Source organism: Vanellus vanellus (genome assembly GCF_965231255.1).
Source record: "Vanellus vanellus genome assembly, chromosome: 4".
In the NCBI taxonomy this organism is placed as follows: domain Eukaryota; kingdom Metazoa; phylum Chordata; class Aves; order Charadriiformes; family Charadriidae; genus Vanellus; species Vanellus vanellus.
The window spans coordinates 9,073,224-9,094,549 of NC_138909.1; the positions used below are offsets into that span (position 1 = coordinate 9,073,224).

Below are 21,326 nucleotides of genomic sequence, written 5' to 3' on the forward strand. Positions count from 1 at the left end.
TGTGTTTTCTTATTGTCATGTAGATGAAAACAAGGAGAATCAAAGTCTTAGGCTCTAAAATCCAAAGATGCTTCAGGCTGTTCTACAAATAAAACCATGACTGTCTTACTTCTGCAGTGAAAAAATATCTTGGGGGGGGGGGGGGATATTTTTGTAGTAAAGTACAACTTTTTAGGATGTGTAGCAATATAAGTAGTGTTTCATTATTGAGTAGGTAGGTGGGTGAGACGGCAGGATAAATGACTCGGTTTGCACGGATGAGTAATGACCCAATTCCTCTGTTGAACTAAGGTGTGATTCTTTGGCAGACTAATATTGCTGTGGAGGCTGCATTAATTTGTATTTGCATGCTATGGGGATTACTTTCCGCAGATCGCCTTAATTCTGTGTCTGAGATTATGCTGAATCTTCTCCGTTGTGTTTATTACCTCATACTCTTATTTGCTGAGGAATTCTGCTCAAAAGGGGGAGTTCTTCACTCAGGGAGCACAGGTGCACGGTGTGAGGTAAAGCCTTTTATGTGGCAAATAAAGAAATCTGCATTTAAACATACTTTTTTTTTTTATAATGGCAAGTTTAGTACGCAATTTGATGCCAATTTAAGATAATTTCGTTTCCCGCTAGAAAGATGTGAACTGAACCCTCGGTTATGCGTTAGCTCTTTGCAGTCTTTGAGAAGTATGAGAGTTCGGGAGCTGGGGTGATAACGGGGGTTGAGGACGGGGACCCCGCAGTTTTATTCCTGCCCCGGTGATTTCACGCTGTGTACGTGGCCAAAGCATTTAACTCTTGACGTGCCTCAGTTTCTCCGCCTGAAAAAAACAGCCGAGTTCTATGCCCTGCAGCGTTGCAATTCCCGGTGGTGAAATCGCCTTCAGTTTTTCGGAGGGAAGAGCGGACTGTGGCAGGGCGTAAGGCCGGCGATGCCGCCGGCGGGACCCGGGCGCAGACACCGCGTCGTTTCCCAGCTGCCGGCCTTGCGACGTCCCCTCTGTCGCTCGGAACCCCGCGGTTGAGGCAGCCGGGGAGGGGTGTGCGTGTGCCGCCGGGGGAAGCCGCCGGGCTCCCCGGTGCAGCCGCCCCGCCGCCGAGGGGGGAGACGCAGCCAAGAGTTAACGGCGGCTCCCCCGGGGACCGCCACCCCCCTCCGCCCCGCAGCTACACGATGATTATTTCCCCCCCCTTCCCTCGCCTTCCAGTTTTGGCAGGGGATTAAAGCAGCTCCCCCCTGTGGCAGCAGTGACCCAGAAACGAGTTTGATTCACGGAGTCCTTCCTCCATAACAAGTACAAACGTCAGTCAGAGGGAGTCTCTGTGTGTGCGTGTGTGTGTGTGTGTGTGTGTGTGCGGTGTGTGGCGCAGGGAGCCGCTCTCCGCGCCCGCTCCCCGCCGCCGCCGCGCCGAACTCATGAGGCGGCCCCGCGCCCTCCGCGCAGGGGGAGCCCGGCCGCGCCGCCCGCCCTCGCCGCCGCCTCCGCCTCGCCGCCGCCCCGCCGCCGCCGCCAGCAGGTAACCGTGCCCGCCGCCGCCCCGCCGCCGCAGCGCCAGCCGGGGGAGCCGCCAGCACAGCCATATTTGATGGGTTTTTTTGTCGCTCCGGAGGCGGCGAGAGAGCAGTTTCGTGCCGAAGGTCGCTGCCTAGTGGAAATAAGATAGTACGTCATTAACATGGCGCCAAGAGCCGTGCGGCTCGGTACGGGGCGAGGGGAGGCGGCCGAGTTGCGGCTCCGCTATCCCACAAGCAACTTGTGCCGGGCTGGGGCGGGCGGTGGGAGGAGGGAGGGGAGGCCGTGCCGCCGCTCGGCGCGGCGGGCCGGGGCCGGGGCCGGCAGCGGCGGGAGTGTTGGTGGGGTTTTTTTGGGGTGTGTTTTTTTGGTTTGTGTGTTTTTTTTTTTTTTTTTTTTTTTTGTGTTCCGCTGCGGGCTCCGGCACAGCTTTGAAGGTAGCAGCCACCAAGCGAGGCGACGCCGTGCGGCGCTGCCGGCCCCGCGCCTCGGGCGGCGCTGCGGGGCTGCGCCCCGGGGGAAGCGCGGCGGGGGCATCGCCGGGCATCGCCCTCCGCGGAAAGTAGGAAGCGCCGGAGCAAGTTGGTAGACAGATGGCAATGGCAGAGCGCAGGTCCTGCTCGGATACTGATGTGCGGGGAAGGGGGCGGGGGGGAGGGAGCCACGGCCAGCGTCTGTCACCGTGTCACCCACATGTCCACCAGACCCGTCGCTTCTCGCTCAGGGCGGGGAGCGTGTGCGTGGGGGAGGAGGTGTTTATATGCAGAAGCAGCTTAGTAGTTACACTGACACCCCCCCGGTCGCACTTGGCTTTCGCTTGTAGGAGAGGAAAAAAAAATGCTTGGAAAGCATAAAAACTGCTCATCGGTGAAATTAAGCAGAAGTTGCCTTTCGGAGCGGGAGAGCCGCAGCCGGTTATTCGTGTGCCCAGGGCCACGGGTGGGTGTTCGGCTGGAGGCGGAGAGCCGCGGGCTGTCATAGGTGCTCCGGTGTGTGTGTGTGTGCGCCCCTTCCCTGCCCGAGGCCGGCGCTCGGTGCCTCCCGCCGGCGAGCAACTTGTGGGAGCCCCGAGGCGCACGTGTTTGAGAGCGTGTGTGGGGCTGCCCGGGGACGGCGGGGGGAGCGGCATCCCTGCCGCCGGGGCAGCGGCCAGCAGGTGCACGGCGGCCCCGCGCCGCCCGACCCCCGCCCCGGGTCCGGGAGTTGAAGTGCGGGAGCGGAGACCGGGGAAAGGGCGGGGGGAGGCGGAGGAACGGACGCGGTGCAAACTTGGGCGAGGTGGAGCGAGAACTGGGGGGTTACCGCGGGGCAGGACGTTGCTCTGCCGGCGTGGATCGGCGTGGCCGTGGCGGAGTTTGTGTTGAGGAGGGAGTGGAACGTCACTGGCGGTGTCGAGACGCGAACGTAACGTAACAGAGAACAACAAGCGCGGGGGAGCGGCGGCAAACGCCTGAAGTTGCTGGGGCGGCAGTCGGGACAGGTCGCGCCGTGTCCCCGGGTCTGAGCTGCCGTCTGCCAGGTACCGGCGCGGTGTCCCTGGTACGGTCCGTCCTCCGCCGCTCCGGGGATTATTCCACTTGCTGAAATTAGACAAAGCCACCCTGATGCCGCTGCCACCCTGCCTGTCCCTGGGCTCGGGTGGATGATGTTGTTTTCCTTTTCTTCTTTCTCTCTTTTTTTTTTTTTTTTTTTTTTTTTTTTTTTTGCTTTTCTCGTCCGTGGTCGCCAGTTCCTTAAGGATAGGCGGTGGGGAGTTGATTATTTTGGGGAGGGCGGAGGCAAAGGGTGTTTGTTTGTTTGCACCGCCTGCTGGTTGGTTTCCTGTGACAAGAGGTGATACACAGTTTCCAGAACTGTCTGGGAGTGGGAGGAGAGACAGACACAGAAAATGAGCTCAAGTCTCCTCCGTGCTGCCGCTGCTCAATCCGCCGAACCGCTGTCCCGTCCCTCCCCTCCCCTCCCCTTCCCTCCCCGCTTCCTCCATCGCAGCGTGGGGATGGCGGGGGGTGGTGGGGTGGGGACGGTGCCGTGGCCGTTTTCGGCAGTGACAGGGGTTTGGCGGGGGGGGGGGGGGGGAAGGGGCAGCGGGCAGCCGGGGGCACCAAGTTTGATTTGCAGCCGGGGCCGAGCGGATTGGTGCGGCCGGCGGCGGGGAGGAGCGGCAGAGGGAGCCGGGAGGAGGAGGAAGGAGAGGGCGAGCCGGGCCGTTTCAAATGGAAACCGGCGGCCCTGCCGCTGCCCGGGAAGGTGCCACCCCCGCGGGGGGAGGTGGCCCCGTCTCCTCTCCCCACCGATGGCTGTGTCTCGGCGGCGCGGCCGCTAACGGCCGGCGGGCGCGCGAGGCCGCGGGAGCTGAGGCGGGATCGCAGTGTGAGGAGAAAAGCCGGCCGGCCTGGAGCCGGCGAGCGGGTTGGAGGGGGCGTAAGGCGCCGGTTTTGAATTGACTCTCCAAGCCGCGGCTCCCGCTCTCTGAAAAGGCGGCCCCGAGTTGGCAACCGTTGGCCCAGCGGGTGGCGACCGTCCGAGCCGGGTGGGTTAGAGGCACCGCTCACCTGCGAGGCGGTTTTACACAGCCCCTCTCCCCGGGCGGGGTGCGCGCCCCCGGCTAGCTCCTGCCTCGGTCTCTTCCTTTTCCCCCAGCGGACGGCTTTATTCGGATAAAGTTTTATTAGAGTCACCCGTAGGTGGAAGGCGGTGGGGTCCGGAGCCCCCTCAGCCCTCCGGGAAGAGCTGGCCCTGTGTGACATGCAAACGGCCGGTCTGTACGGCCGTTTAACGCTCTGCACGCGAGCGTTAAAAATAGATTGCCGCTCCTTGGAGAGCTGTTAGGTAGTATTAGAAATTATGATAGCGTTTAGCAACACGTTTTAGTTGACATTTTAATGTTAAAGCGGGAGGATGCTTTTATGCTAGCCTCATTTTTTCTTTTTAGGGAAGGATTTAGCTGTGATTTGGAATAATTTCCTTTTTAAGCAGGCGCTGTCTTTTAAGAAAGTCAAAAGCTGCCCACGCTTGCAAACCTAAAGCCTTCATAAAAGTTATGCCAAAATACGCTTGTTATGATTCTATTTCTAGAGTTTTCTCACACTCAGTGGGATATTGTTGAAACAGCAAGGGTTGTACGTTTTAGTGGCAGGATTTTCCCTCTGGCTTCAGATACCACTTGCTCCCTGCTTTTGAGCTATGTTTAATACATATGTTTAAAATAAAATAATAATAATAAACTCCCCTTTTCCCTCACAGCTGCAAATTTCCCCTCCAGCTTCTCTGGTTTCATTCCCAATTCACAGAATATAGTAAAAAAACCCCTGAACTTCCAGTCTTCCCTCAAATGTTTTCTCCATGTGGTTAGTACTGCTGCTTCGTGCTCCCATTTTCAGCTGGAGCTGACCAAGCTGACAGCTTTTTCTAGCTGGAAGAGATGAACTGCAGTGGGTGTAGAGTGGGTTGAATTAATTAATGGAGCCCAGTTTGTCATTGTGCAAGATTTTGGGCTGTCAGTCTCACCAGCACAGTTTGGGAATAATTTGCTGCCACTGCCCAGACTGTAAGGTAACTTTATGAGCTGACTTGCACAGGTGCGTAAATGAGCATGTGGATTGCTGAGAAGTGTTGGGCTGATATGTCCAAATTGTGCTTCTGCCTTTCCTTGGGAAATTTTGAATAGGTGCGCTGAAGTCAGTAGAAGTATTCCTTGTGGAGAATACTCTTGGCCTTGGAACATACGTTTTGTTTCATGAGACTTGGAGGATTTTTTTTTTCTACACATTTAAGGTCTGTGGCTTTTTTGTACTCTGGATTGTGCTACATAATACTGTAGTATTTAATTTAAGAACTCTTCTTGTATCTTCATGACTATAAAATATCACTGTCAAAGCTTTCGTAGGTGATAAAGAGAAATTACAAAGTTTTTGGTGGATTTTAATAGTATAACTTATTTCTGATATAGTTTTTGTTTTGTTTTGTTTTGTTTTTTTTTCCTCTGGGCATAGAAGAAGCAGCCCAGGTGTTGTTTTTTCTTGCTGTGTCAATGTCGGGTGTCAGTTGGTGAAAGCTTGGGTGGTGTCATAAGCTGTTTAAGAAGAGTAGAGTAGTAGAAGCCAAATGTCTTCATCTACTATCCATTTTGTTAAGACTATGTCACACTTCCATTTGTACAATAAGTGTGTTGAAGCGTTCTCAAATACTAGAAATAATTGGGTCTTAGTTTTACTGCAGTTAGTGGGTTACTTTCAGGAAAAGCCAGTTTTTCAGTTTTTCTTCAGGGTGTACATCTGTCATAATTCTGCTTTCTTCCCGTTCTGTCTCTGCAGCTGTTCAGTGCAGTTTATTATAGTGACACCCGTTAACATGGTTACAGTTAATTGTCTGTCAGAGTTTGAATTATACCCTCTTTTTACCCAGAGGTTTATACAGCCCTTAAAAATACTTTAGTAAGAATCGTGCTATGTAAAACCTTTGACCTGAGGATGTAGATTTTTTTCATGTATAATTATTTTTAAAAACCTGGTTCTCTTTAGCTATTTGCATAACAAAGACTGACATACTTTACATCTTTCTCTTTGATCATTGCTCTACTTGGGGTCAAACTGAGTAAAAAAGTATACAGTGTTCTTAATTGCACAATAGTAGCATAAAAAGTTGTGCGGTGCGTTGCACATGGGTGTACGTGTGTGCACACTGCTGTGCCGTGCCAATTTTATGGGGTAATGTCTGGATTTCTGCTGTGAGGAAGGATTTGGGTTTTTTTCACCTTTATCTGTTCAACTCCTCAGACTTCAGTGTGGGAGAAAAAAAGTAAAAGGAAAGATCTTGGCATTGCTTTCCAGCGTGGTTTTTGGTTTTTGTTGGTTCTTTTAAATTAATCCTTTGTGGAGCTAAGAACGGAGAGGTATGATAATGTGTAATGGTAAAAATAGTGAATTTGCTGTACTGTGTTGTGTTGCTGATTCTAACCCATTGCACTGCATCTGCCAGCAAATAGTGGGAAGACGTAAATGTCTGTATTCCTATTGTGTAGAGTTAGATGTTTGTTGCTCACCTCCACAAGGATGTGTAAATCCAAATTTTATTCTGTAGCCTGACATTGACTATACTAGATTATTGTCTAGTCATTTCGAAGCCCGTTACAAGCTGTGCCAGCCTCACCAGTACTGCCCTGTTACGGCTGGCCAATCTGAGGGTGCTTGGTAACTAAAAAGTCATGGCCTCTGCCCCATCTATGCCATTTATTTCAGTGGCGTGATTGCACGAAGCGCTCTTAGGTGTTTTGTCCACCCTTGGAAATGGGGTAACATGGCCAGCAGAGTCATGGGTGATTCTATAAAGCTGTGTTTAGTTAAAGGCTGGCATTTGCCTGAGTCCCCGTCCCCCCCCCCCCCCCCTCCCAAAATAGGTAAATGTTATAATAGAGTCCTCAGGAGAAATAACTATCAGCATGCTGTGTGTTGGTCCGTCTGATTTCTGAAATGAAGGTTTTAACATGAAGAAACAATCATCTTTCAAGGAAATGAAAGTGAAAGGATGTACAGAAGTTGCTGGGTTAGTGGAAATTTACACGTGTCACTGAAAACTCAGGGAATGTTTGGGCTGGTGGTGCAGCAGCCTTTTATTGTATTAGGGCTGCTGGACTCTGTCATAGTTTTTCAAGTGCTGGGCTTACTCTGCAGGTGAACAGTACATGGGCAAATGCCCTTTTGGGGCTGGTGTAAGAATTTGGGACAAACAACTGTAGAAATGTTTGTGATTGAAGATGCAGGGTTCAAGGGCACTGTTTGGTTGGCTGCTTCCTTGCTTCAGAGAAGCGTTCATTTTGCAAAGGGCATTGGGAAGTTTTTCTGTGGCATGTGTGGGTACGGTGAATGTTTTGTGGAAACTTCTGGACTAAACAGCAATTATGTGGTTGCAGGCAGTTGTTGGGAATCGAGCTCAGTAGCCTGGGTGGTCTCTCTCTGTCCTGCAAGTCTTGCAGGCTGAGTGCATAATTTTTACTTATTATTGGTATGAATCTTAAAGCTTGGCTTAAATGTTTCACCGTTTTTATGCTTACAAATGAATTCTCTTTGCTTACAGGCGTATGATCGTAGCCAGTTTGTACCATTAAACTAGCTGTGGTACAATCAGTCTTGATGAACCAGCCTTTACCTCTGACCTGCTGGAATTGACAGATCTATGTCCGTTTCAGAATATGTTTTAATGAGATCAGAGTCAGATCAGATGCATTGTACATGCACCTGATTATATCAAGTGTATGTCAAAATAAAGTAAAGTGAAAAATACCAACATTTTCATGAATGAAGAGTGAGAATTTCAAAGAAAAATAATATTGCTGGCACTCAAATTTCAGATTAGGAAAGAGAATGAGATGAGTAATGTTACTGGAAAGTTTGATAGTTCTTCCATTCTGCCTTTTTCAGTATAAAACCACATTATTTTCAGTTAAGGATGTCCCATAAAGAATGAGTGACTGTAGTTTGGTTGTGGTTTTTTTTTTTTTTTTTTTTTTTTTTCCTTGAAGATTAAAAAAGTGTTACTTGAATTCACAGTGTTCTGTAAACATGGTGAGAAGATGTGTATGTCTGTGGTTAAACAGGGAAAGCCTTGCACCTTCAATCTGCACCTAACCATTGCTGTCGGCAATCTGTGTTTATTTTTAATGCTGTTCTTGTGTGGCCTTGAGGTCATCATTACCTGATAGAAACTGACAGTCTTTGATGCAGGGGCACTGTGATACCTTTAAGAACAGTAGCATTTCAATCTGTGTGGTTTTAGTTCTTATTAGCTGTTCTAGTATTATCTCTAGAAAGTGTGTTCTGAACTGTGGATATGAACATCTGGTGGGAACGGTTTAAAATTATTTTAGGGGTTGAAAAAAGCTGTTCTGTTACTTCTAATGACAAAAATTCTAGGGGGTTAATCTTAGGGGGTTTGAGATTTGCTCTTGAAGCCAAATGCTGCTTTTCCATCTGATTTAGCTCCCTGTAAACTCAGGTTAGGTTCAAAGATGGGAAAATGAGGGCTCTGGATTTTAACTCTATCTACATCTGTAAAGGAATCTCACAGAAGCTGCATCAGCATTTAATGTTGCTTTTGAGAACACAGGCTTTTCAACGTGGCCAACTTCAGAAACCCAGATAGAGTGCTCAAGGAAATTAGTTGCCTTTACCTAATACTCTGTACTCCAGGAAAGTGGCTTCTGTTCTGGCTTCTCTTATTTCCTGAAGAACTATGGAGAGTGCTTGAATTGGAAGGTGTGAATACCACTGTCTCCTTTAAACAACAACAACGAAAAATATGTTTATTTTGTTTTTTAAAGACGTGGCAGGAAAGAGAAGCCTCTGTGTCTTTTCTTATTTTGTGCACTTGCACAAAGTATGGCTAGGAGAAGATGAGCTCAAAATACACTTATCCAAAAAGCTGTGGAGGAGGAAAATTTCAAATTTTTTTCTTCATTGCAAGCTCGTGAGCATATCTCAGTGTACATATGCAATGTTATTTTGATTTGCGGTGCATAGTACTTTTCAGACCACATGGGAATGAACCAAGCAGTGAGGATTTTGACCAGGAATATGCAAGTTACATTTCTGAGATAACTTAATTTTTCTTTGTTTTCTTCCATGTTCTCTTTACTTTGTTTATGGGAGATATTTGCATTCTAAGTGAGTATGTTCTTTTACATTGCTATTGTTAATATTTCTTTAAATTACAGGAAAAAGGTGAACTACTAGAAAAAGTACCTTACAGAATAGATACCCTCTGGTTTTGGCCTTGTAGCAGCTAATTGTTTTTTCAGTTCTGCCTTAGCCCATTTTGGATCTGAATGTTGCCTTTCTGTCTTTGTAAGTGACCATATCAGAACTTGGCTCTGGATCTGCCACATTTATACCAGCTCTGTATTCAGATGGTTTTGATGGTCTAGGCTGGTCTGTGTATTTATTCATTGGCAGCATTTCCATCTGCCATACATAAAAAGTTCTGGTCTGCTTCAAAGAGAATTCTAGCACTATAAGAGGTTGTCATTTATGGTTCTTTATTCTCTAACATCAGACATTGTATGTGAACTTTTACTCTATGATATGCTGGAAAAAAGTCTTAGTGAAGTGAACTGTTCGGCTTCTCTCTACCTTTAGTGAACAAAGTTTGCGGCTCTAAACTGTTACATGTTTCAAGGGCAGCCATGTTAAATCCCACTCTGGGAGGGAGGCTTCCCCCTGTTTGCATGTATGATATGAAAAAGGAGGGAATCTTGCTATGGTTGGACTCTTACATTAAGTTCACTGGAAGTGTAAAATAGAGTCTGAGGTTGAGTTGGTTGTGGTTTGCTAGTGATGATAAAATGAATTCCCTCAAAAAATGCTTATTTCTTTTTATATGAATCACTTTTGGAAGAGAAGATATTTTTGTGCTTTTTTGGAAATGGTGCTAGGCTTTGGTTAGGCTTTTTGAGTTTCCTCATTTTGGGAATTAGTTTTATAAAAGTTGAGAAACCCTTATTGAGTTTATTACAATGAGACATGTTCTCAGTGAATAAAGTTGTAGTAAACAACTGTATACGGGAGGGTCAATGAAGAGTTTTGCTGAAAGGTTTTTAGGAAATCCCAACTCACATGAAAATGAGGAGGTTAGATTCTCTGCACCTACCTAGAAGCAAGAAAGTATTTTGGCATCTGATTTTGAAATCTGTGCCCCAGAGGTATGTATGAGGGTTTTGCTGCTAGCAGAACACCCAGATCTTGTTGATATCACGATTGATATGTGGTAAGCAAAGACTCAGGGGATTTGATGTGCATCTAGAGTCCTTGTCAGTTTAACTTACGGTGGATATGCCTTTCTGCGCTTGTCCTGTCATGTTTTTTCTGCTCTTCAACTTAGACTTTTTAATAGCTTTTTACATGTAAATGCTGACTAGCTATTTACAGCTTCCTTAATTTTTCTGAGTTTGGTTTCATTCCACAGGGAATACATGCGAGAAAACCAGCGCCCTGTAAATAGCAGTTAAAAAGATAAGGAACTTTTGCCTTTACATCACTGGTTCACGTGCGGTTGAACGCAATATTGCTAGAAGTCTGGCAGTTTGGAGGAGCTTCTGCGTAATCAATTGGTGGTCTGATTCCTGAAGAAAAGTTAGTGTTAGGCATGGCACTAGAAATGTGCCTGCAGGAGGAAGTAACTCTCTTACCTTAGAGGGTGGTGCCTTGCAGGGCATAGATGGTATATCTTTAGTTAATCTGAGAGAACTTGGCTTGCTACTTCTGATGTTTCTTTTTTTATATATATAAAGTGGATGACTTTAATCTTTGATTTTGTAAATCTGGCACTTGAAACAGGAATAAAATGGTTCCAAAAACATATTAGCCAAATAAATATTTACACAAGCAGTAAGAATGTTATTGTATTGCAAATCTAGTGTCAGAATGGGCAGGGGAAGTTAAGCACATTGACTGCAGATATTTAGTGATTTTAAGACCTCTCAGAACAAAATATGTTTTTGTTTTAGGGTGAAAGCGTTGGTGGGATTGTCATTGATACTCTCCAGTTTTGTTCACCTGCTCGTATGATGACTGCCTAATTAAGCATCCTTGAGATACTCAGTGTTCATATTTCAGATGCTGTTTAAATTTGTTTGTTTTCCTTTGTGTGCTGTAAATCCTCAAATGCCATCAGAAACACAACTTGATGACTGTGTATTATTATCTTGGGTTAAGTGCTGTCTCATTGCTTTGCAGGCTGCCTGCTGTTTCCCGTGGAGATCATGAAACGACGTCGGCTTCCTAGCAGCAGTGAGGATTCTGACGACAATGGCAGTAAGTGCTCCTTTGTTGTAAAGTGCAGTAGGTTATGAGTTTGAAAACATGTTTTAATGCAGCGTTTTATGTGACAGAGGCATTTTGCATATTGGGTGGACTGGTAGAAATGTCTGTTATAAGGATCTAGTTTTGAAGTCAGTTATTCTGAGCACAGGTGGACAGATTCAGGATCCCCCCCAGTGTGTTGACTATACAGTGTTAGTTAATAAGATAAAAGAAGAGAAAAAGTTGGTTGTCTTTAAAATCTTTGCAAGCAGCGTAATTTATCATTACAAAGACAGAACTTGCATGGAGATATCTGCTAGTGTTGTCCACAGCTTAGTATTTAGTAGAAGTTTGCATTAGGATTTTAAATTTGCTTCAGGGTTCTCATACTTCTATGCAATGGAAAAGTATCTTGCTTCAAACTTCAGTAGAAAAGATTGATGGTGCATAAAAGTTGTTCCTTTGTTTGAAGATTATCTTATTTGAGGAATAAGTTTCAAGAATTGGAATTCAGTAAATTAGTAAATTGGATATAGAATGTATTTTTTACATTTTTACTGACATAGCTAACACTGAGATCTGTATGGTATATATCTCTCTTGTGTTTGGATTCCAGGGATTGCTAATCTTTCATTTAAGCAGAAAAAAAAAAAGGCGGGGGGGGCAGTGAGGGCAATTTGGGAAATGTGCCAAGGTGTTTTATTTGCCCAAACAAGCAAGTTGATTGTACTTGACAATAGTGCAGCTTAGCCAGTTGTCAGAGAGATTTTCCTGGTTTTAATTTGATCTATCTGGGTGCACATCTTCAAATCCGAAGTCTTTTGTGAGACTTCAGTCTGAAATGTAACAGAAAATGATCAGGGAGGTTTTCCAGGTGCTTTTGAAAGCTCTACTCTGAGAACGTAGCCCTGTGCTGCTCTGTGGCCCTGCATAGGTGGCTGCTTCACCTGCATACGTATTTCTTAGGTGTGTCTGTGCTGCCTGGGAGTCTGCTCAGGTATGGCTAAATCTGCATCTTAAAACAACCGTAGGCAAGCTATTGCTGAAATGCAGGAGTGGTAAAAGGATTGGAGGCGGTGAGGACTAGCAAAATGATTAGGAGTTAGTCCAAATAAGGAGTAAAATCTGTTAAAGAGGTGTGGAATTTGGCATGTTTTTGGAAAACTACCTGCAGTTGGGGGGTTTTTGAAGAAAAAAAATCCTGAATCATACCTGTTTTTTCTTGATTAGAAGTTTACTTGGAGTTATAAAAATTGAAGTCTGTGTATTTCCTTAAAGCTGACGTGTACTTCCCCAAAACGAAAATGTGTTTTTACTTGTAAAATAGACAAGTAGCAGCGAATGTGATGCCTTTCATTAGAATTTTGCTTTACCCTTTTTTCATTCCCTACCAGCTTTATATAATAGTGTTTCATTTTGATAATTGTGCTTATTTTCACTGTCTTATCTGTTCTTTTTTACTCTTTGATCCCTTCATGTACCTTGTGTTACAGGCTTTACCAAATAAAATATGAAGCAGTTAATCTTGGAATTGAAGTTCTGAAATAGATACAGTTGACTGATCTGTTGCTGATTATGATGCTTGTTTGTAATGTCATTTGATATATAACTATCTGGAATAGAGCTGTCGACATTACATTTTCCAAAAAACTGTATTTTTGTCTGTACCATAGATCAAGATTTAAGAAAATGAGTGAGGAAAAGAAAAACAACCCCCTGCCCTTTTATGATCTCTCTATTTTAAAGCCTAATTAATATGAATAACTATTTGTTAAATAAATTACATGGCAAAAGGCAGTGATATTTTAAAAATATTTTCGCCTGTTATTTGAAATACGTACCGCTTCCCTTTCATTACACTTCTTTTTTTCTTGACTTGGTTAGGTTTATTTCTTCTTGTGAAGTTACTGGTCAAATTCAGATACAGGTTCCTGCATATTCATTCTATTACTATACCCATGTTCAAAAAGATGAAGGGTTAATAATCAGAAGCTGAGATAACAATTAATGTAGGGTCAGCATCTCCAAGGCGTTTTGTCATTCACACTTCCCTGAGAACTATGTCTGATGATCAGGCCCTTTTTCTCCAGTTTGCCTGTTACAGGAGATACCAGTAGTTCTTGCAGCTGTGTTTGAATATCAGGCATCTCCCCTTACAGATTTCACCTTTGTTTAATCATTTCTTGTCTTTACTAGAACTACTGATTACTCTCACTATGTTAATTTCTGTATTATTACTTTATCAGTAGTATTTCTGATTCACTGTACTGATACTAGTGTTAGAAGAGTAAGCAAATTTTATTGCCTAAAAAAATAAAAGGTAAAAATTTCTGTGCATTTCTGGGCTCTGCGTTGGAGACTAAGTTCTTCTTTAGCTATTTTTCCTTCTCAGAGTTTCCAGAGGCAGAAAACAATTAAATAGACTATTCTGAGCACTTCAAACAGCTGTCTTCTAATTGAAAAGTTGAAATTTTAATCAACACTTAGTTGGAATCCTGTTGCCAAACATCTGCTTCCCTTCAGTCAGCGGCACTTCTTGACCCTCCAAGTGCGCTTCTTGCATTCCCATCATAAGTGAATTCTATTCTTCATCTTAGAGCTCAGCGCTGCTCTCCCTCATCTCCCAAGGTGAGGATTTGGCCTCCAACTGTTAGGTTCTTCAGTTCTGAAGTTGAGTTTTCATACAGTGCCTTAGTAGACTGTGTGATCAGGCATCTCGGATTCATCATGAATGTCACTGGATAAATGTTGTTGGAGTGACCTGAATGATGGTGCTTGTCTGGGGTAGACTCCAGCATGTAGACTAGTGCCACCTAGAAAGTATTTTGGCATGAAGAAGTACACATTTTATTTTATGGAACTCAGGAACCTGAATATTTATAAGGTAATAATAATGATATAATAATAATGATACTAATAATGGAATTTATCTAAAAAAAAAATAAATGAAGACACAAAGATTGTTTTCCATTAGATTACTGAACTGAATCAGTTTCCTTGGTAGTCACAGAAACAAACCTCATACCCCAAGCACTAAAAATGTGTTATACTGAAGATACAAGCATCTGTAGTTCAGAGAAAGAAAAAGGTGCTCTCCTTGTGTGAGATGAAAGGAGTGAGAATCATATTCATTTAGGGGTGAAATACAGAAGAGAAAAACGCTTAACAACATGGCTGCAGTACATACATGTAGTTACTAACTTACACAAGATACTTTAGTGTGGGTGGTTATATATTATTTGCAGTATTTTAAAGCCTTGCAGCCTAAACACAGAACCTTTGCTTTTCTCATCACTTCTTTTTTGCCCTCTGACTTGATTCTTTCACGAAAGCTAAGTACAGACTTCAAGCCCCAAAAGGTGTTTATTTTGTGTCCTTCAGTGTAACTACTAAAAATTATTGAGCTTAAAATCACCCTTAAAATCAAAGTTCCTCATTTAGACAGAGGACAAAATAGTATAATTGAAGCACTGAGCAAGAGGTGTCAGTGAAAGTTGTGCACAGCAGTCCCTGAATATCCGAGTGTGTTCTCAGAGATTTCGTTTTCTGAAATTATGGGTCACTTTTGAACATTTTATCTGTGAAATACAATTGAATGAAAAATGGCTGCAGGCATAGTTATGAACGGATTTTGAACTTTTGTCTAAATTCAGAGGAATGATATTGGGAGAGGCTTGGGGAAGGGTTTAAGATTATTGGCAGCTCCAAGTAATCCTTTTTTTTGTCATCTGGCAGCTTGTTAATTTCTGTCTCTTTCCAGATAATGTATAACAGCAACTATAATAGGCATTAATACTAGCCAGGCCCGTCATAAAAGCCTTGTGATGTACATGCGGTCTTCTTCAAAACCTGTATTATTAAGTAAATTAGTGATGTTTACCTCAAACTCAATTACGTTCCTGTTTTCTGCGTGGCTGGCTAGGTCATTGGTCATTTTTAAGCAATTTTTGTTACATTGTATTTCAGCTTACTCCTTCATTGCATAAAAACCTCCTCTTTGTGGTTCCAGGTCTCACTGTAATGAAATGAGATACTGAAGCTGTTTTATCTTTCCTGCTCAGTGTTTGACCTGACTTTTTAGCCTCATTGGTCTATAAATCTACAAAGGTGGTTTGTGCTGAATATTCCATGTGCTTTGTTTCCTGGTGAGATAAAGTTGTGCAGTGGAGTAGTTTCCATTTATAGCCTCGGGGCATTCCTTTTACACAAATTGCTTGGACATGTGGACAAGATTGTGTTTGAGACAAGAGCTGAAGCTCAGGCAGTTGTATTGTAGGGAGCTTGGGTGAAATCCAGGCCCTCCTTGATGTCAAAGACAGTTCGGTCACTGTTTTCCATGAGCAAGGAATTCAGAGCATTATTTTCTTCACACTTTACTTGCTCCCACGATGCCTCTTCATTTATTCTTGGAGGGGTTATCAATTTATCATACTCCTACGTACAGAGTGTCTGTGAGAAGAACTGAAGACACTTGCAGATGAAAAATGCTTCTTAAGATTTACAAGGTTTCACATCCGTTCCGAGAAATGAAAGATTTAATACTTAGGGATTATGGAATATAGTTCTGTAATTTAGATGGACCCTTATTCTACCATTGCTAAACAAATGTTATTTTAAAGTTAAACATATTTTGCTAATATCCAGTGTTCTGACTGAATGATGGGGATCTTAGATTTAGAAAGGGCTTGTCATCCCAGTGGATTCCTGTTGTGTTTGAGATGGATCCCAGAGTGCCTTCGCAAAGGTTGCTGAGTACATAACCTGAGGTGTGTACCTCATTTACTGAAGAATTGCAGCCGCTGCTGGCCTGAAATGTGGCAATTACTTAGCAGTGCATCTAATGCTGTGCAGCATTTTATGAAAAGGAAGTGAATGCTTTTCGGTTTTTGGTTGAACTCGCTAGTAGGTGAAGGTTTGTGATTAACCAACAGAATGTAACGTAGTTACAGTGCTAGAATTTGGGCAAAGCAGCAAGTTCAGTGGTCACTGCTATGCTTTTGAACAAGGGTTGTGGCATTTGGAGTGATGACAGATGGTCAGAGCTAGCATCTTGCCTGAAGGTTAGGCTCGCTGGGGCAGGGTGACTTTTGGTGAAGTTGTTACGCTTCAGAGTACTCTGGAAGAGTGATTTGAACGACTTACCTGGGCTGATAGGATATCACATCTGAGGAAGGGTCACCACATAATCATCACTGTCATTTTTGGAGAAGTACATTTTTCTTTACAAGACTGTTAATATTGAGTACACCTAACTTCACTGGAGTTCTAAGGCCTGACAACATCCTGTTATCAACCTATGAATGCTAGCTTGGGAGGTGCTCCAATTGACTTTGATAAGCTGTATTAAACTTGTGCTAAAACCTTTTGTACTCTTATGGTAAAGCATTGCTGCAGTGGGAAGCCTTGGGCTAGGGAGTTAGAATGGCACTTGGATCTTGTGATAAAAAATAAGGTGGGGTCTAGGAATTCTTCATTGTTAGTAGAGTGTCATGTGCCTGTGCATGGTTATGGGTGTGTTCTTTGAGATTATAAAACTCAAATGTGTGTTACTGAGAAAAGGGATCATAGGACGGAACTTGTATTCAATTACAGTGGCAGTGAGCTGCAAAGGCTTTTTGTTATGTGTTTCTGATACTGACCAACTGTGTAGTGTTGTCAAAAAGCACTGCAGAGATTGTATGGATCCACGCGTTGTTCAGCAGCTGCAGTTGGGTAGTTGTCAAATGACACTAAATTTTGAGTAGAATTGGTGTTGACAAGCAATAAAAGGCCATTGCTTTTTCTGGTTTGATCTTGAATGAGATTATCATATAATAATACACTATTGTATAAAGATAAGGAAGATAGATGGTCAAATTTTCCAGCAACAGAAACACGAGAAGGGGAATTTGGCTATGTGAAACGATGTCGTAGGTTGTGTTTGCATACATGCTGCTTTCTCTGGGATAGGGCCTGAAGACTTCTGCATAGCCAGCTCTTTTCTATACCTAACATAATGGAAAACTGCCTTAGAATAGTCTGCTTCTGTTTTATTTGTGCTGGAATTTGGGTCTAGACATGTGGAATTATGTCTAAGTGACATAAAGCCTTAATGTGGAGAGTTGTGGGCCAGGCAGCAAATAGGGAGACTCTGAGCATCTATGTTTTTTCTTCAGGCTGCAGATCTTTCTGACAGAGTGTTGGCAGCAACACCTAGTTGGTCTCAGAGTGAGTTGAGGAACAGTATAGGCAGCTGGAAATGCCAGTGTTAAGCAGAAGTGACAGCCAGACATACATTCGTGTCGGGGATGTTTTGCTCTGTTGTGCTGCCTGGTGTAATGGTGTAGCAGGAGTGTATTTATGGTGGGAGAAGTGCTTTCAGATGCCGGGCGATCTGAGGCTTTGAAGTGTTCAGAGGCTGTAGCAGCAGGTAGTTCTCCAGGGACACAGCTGGGTGCCTTGCAGGTGGCTTTACAACAGCCTTGTGCATGATACATAATAGCTGAGCCTTTTCTGCTCATGCTGAGTAGTGTATTAGTTGTGGGGTAGAATTCCCCGAGGGCTTGAATTGCTTTATTGGTCCCAAGGAATTTCCTGTTTTGATGGGCTTTTTTTGGAATCAAAACATATTCTTGACAGATCATTTAATAAATTGACACAGTTAAAATTGGTTATGTTTTTCCTTTTGGGAAGTGTGTCCTTCACAAATAATGTAAAAAGAATTCACGCTCCTTGGTTGCTTTCTTTTACTATCAGGAGGTGGATGTGTTATATACACCCTGCAGCGGTATTATAAAAATACTGTATTTACAGGGTAAGGTGTATATAATAGCCTAGGGGAACAGAAAGTTTTCCTACTTGAGTCTTAGGAGTTGCCTTTCCAGCACCAGTCGTGTGTTAGAGGTTTGCCTCTCTTGCTGTGAATTACACCTCGTTAGTGGTTTGGGATTTCTTTTTGCTTTTTGTCTGTAGGTGGATAAATGCAAAGGGAAAACAGACATGTAGTAGTAAGAGTATAATCCTCCTCCCATTTTTCTTAGCGATGAAAAACTTTTAAAACATATGAACACCTAAGCCATCTGAAAGGATCCTAACTATAACTGGAAGAGGGTAGATTTAGAATAGATATTAGGAAAAAAAATTTCACTCTGAGGGTGGTAAGGCACTAGAACAAATTGTCCGGGGAAGGTGTGGATGCCCCATCCCTGGAAGTGTTCAAGGCCAGGTTGGATGGGGCTTTGAGCAACCTGGTCTTGTGAAAGGTGTCCCTGCCCACGGCAGGGGAGTTGGAACTAGATGATCTTTAAGGTCCCTTCCAACCTAAACCATTCTATGATTCTACAAAAGAATTGGAATGGTCTTAGTGTATCTCCTGGCATGATGATGTTAGCTGGGCTACTATGTTCATCCTTAACTTGCACAATCCTGTAACAGGATGGGCACTTAATAAGACACATTTTATCTGTGATGTTTAGCGATAATAATGATGCATGTTTTGGATGTGTTTGTTTAGCTTTATGCTTTGGAGTTGTGTATTTTTCTTATTCACATGACTTTTGGTAGCATGGGCTCTCTTAACATCTCCATTATTTTCCATCTGCTGTAGAACTCATTTCTCCCATGAGGTATATAATGTTATGTTACAAAAGTTTTACATTTTCCAAATCCCAGTGATTCAGACTTCCCTGATGTGGTTATTATTATTATTATTATTATTATTATTATTATTATTATTATTTTATTTTACCAAAACTGGGTTTAACTCTGTCTTGAGCTTTAATTGTTTTTCTAGTCTTGGTGATCCTAATCCAGTTTGGGATGAAGGCTAGTATTCAGAAAACTGTTAATGAATGTAGTAATTTTGCATACTTAATGCAAGAGGATAATTTTGGTGAAAAGTGTCTGGAATCTTTCTAAAATAACTCCATTAGGTTTGTAGTATATAAGAGCTGTTTTGAGTCCTATGTTTTGACCACGGTAGAGTGTTCCTTCTGTATAATCCAGGAATGGTTCTTACTTCATGTATTTAGACGTAAAAATCAGCTCGTTAATCACTGAATTAGCTGTAATTGCCTGTGAACTTTTTCTTTTAGTAAGGTCACTCTTCTGGATTAGGTATGAAAATATGGAAAGGATGCTTAAAAGACAAATAACATCCTTCATTTTCCTCCTGCACTTTTATTGGTATACTTGGAGTGGGTGGATTGCTTATTAATGAAAGCAGCTTTGGGTAATTCAGTCACCTGGTCTTGGCACTGTTAAAGGCAGTGATATTTTGCCATTAACTTTAATGGAAGCAGAGTTGAAACTTACTTGAGATTTCAGAAGCAGTTAAATTTAATACTGTTATGGGCTGGATATTTTACCATAATTTCTTGCATTTCTGTGTCGAAGTGGTGGTGGTTGTTTGAATCTGTGAATGCATGTCTTATAGGTCGGGTTTTGTTTATTCAGCGAGTAAGTGTTGTCCCTATTGAAGTGAAGCCCTTGCCAAAGGTCACCTGTTAGCTACAGTTAGAGATCTTAGTGGGTAGTAAAATCTCAGTCCCATGAGAAATTTTTCCACCTTTTTCTCCTAGTATTATGTACAGTCAGTTTACATTGCACAGAAAAATACAACAGTCTCTTCAGTAACTTACTAAAAACATGGTGTGTTTTCACTGTGCATTCACCAATTTTATGTGCAAGGAAACAGCTATTACAAAACTATGTAAGAAACTATTACTTCCCGTATTCATTGTAGGAGGTTAGTTAGCATGGAAAAAATACTCATTATAATATATCCTGAGGAAGGCTGGCTGCATTTCAGTTGTCCCTTATGCATGGAAATTTTATGTAGTGTACTTTCATGTAGAGCCTTAAAAAAGTAGTTTTAAATGATGATTCTGTAGTTTTGGTGCTAAAAGTTGACCTTTCATGTTGCGTGGAATAGTTAGTTAATCCAGGGGTCTAAGCCTTGTGTACATGGACTGTGTCTAAAATAGAAGTACACATTTAAGGCACTGTTTTGATGTGTAGCATCTGCAAATGACACAGTAAGGAAATGGAGGTGGAAGATATGGTAGGGATTATTTTACTCCTCACCTTTGTAATTTCTCTGTGGCATGAGAGACCTAGAAATCCATCTTTTAATATTAACATTAAAAAAAAAAAAGAAGCCTATATGCCCATATGCTTTCTTACTTGTCTTCAGTTTATGACAAGTTGTCATCAGAGCTGAATTAAAACACATGGGTAAGGATCCAGAAGTACATCATGGTGCTACTGCTCTAATTTTGCCAGATGCATGCATTATTTGGGAATAACTGTATTAAAGCCTCCAGACTCACCAGCTCTTCTTCCACAGAAACTTCAGAATCAACCACCAATTTGCCAATACATCTTGTTGTTCTTAATTCCTTATCTGGTATGCAGGCTCCTTTCCCCAGGTCCAACAGTGCATTAAACACTCAGATCTACAAATAAATGGGAAATTTCAAAGTGTCTGACTTGCTGGTGCAGTGGGTGCAGTGGTGTAACTAGCTGAATACCTCAGTGGCAGATAGCTGGTCAGATATTAATGTCTTGCCAATGGAAAACATCAGAACCTGCAAGAACCGAACACTAATCTGTGTAGGTATGTATGTGGCCTAGGTTTTCTAGTGAAGTATTGATTGAAGAAAACACATCTCTCTGAATGTTAAAATGTTAGTATTTATATTGCTATATTGCAGGAAAAAAATTTTCTGTCATGAATTTTAGCTATGTATCTGACACTTTGAGTGATTTCATTTATTGCCCTCTGCCTTTTTTAGGTTGAGTTTGGGTACGGGCTGATAGGATTCTCAGGAGTTTAGACTGCTGCTTGTGTTTTTTCTTTAGTTTTCAAGAGAACATTTAAATGGAACAGTAGTTAGAAGATACTGGGAATCTGGCTTTCCACACATGTTAGTAAATGGCAGTTGGTCACTTTTTTCCTTTTTTCCTTTTCTTTTTTCCCCTGTCATAGAACTAGAAAATTATAATTGTAAAACAGAGGGGCTTAGGAAAAGCGCCCATGACTTTTTAAAAA

The 21,326-nt window shown here is 43.0% G+C and overlaps 1 protein-coding gene across 3 annotated transcripts in view; it reads left to right on the forward strand.

Annotated features, from left to right (window-relative positions):
* Positions 1-1,254: 1,254 nt before the first annotated feature.
* Positions 1,255-21,326, forward strand: part of JADE1 (jade family PHD finger 1) — a 46,687-nt gene continuing 26,615 nt past the window's right edge. For 2 of the 3 annotated variants that reach the window (XR_014269191.1, XM_082483043.1), the window contains exons 1-2: positions 1,261-1,294; positions 11,231-11,308. Coding sequence is in view for 2 of the 3 variants with exons in the window: in XM_082483043.1 (XP_082339169.1) it covers positions 11,257-11,308 (52 nt within the window). In the remaining variant the exon portion in view is untranslated. Of the gene's footprint in view, positions 1,295-11,230; positions 11,309-21,326 lie in introns of all 3 variants that reach the window. The other variant, XM_082483044.1, reaches the window with a different exon arrangement.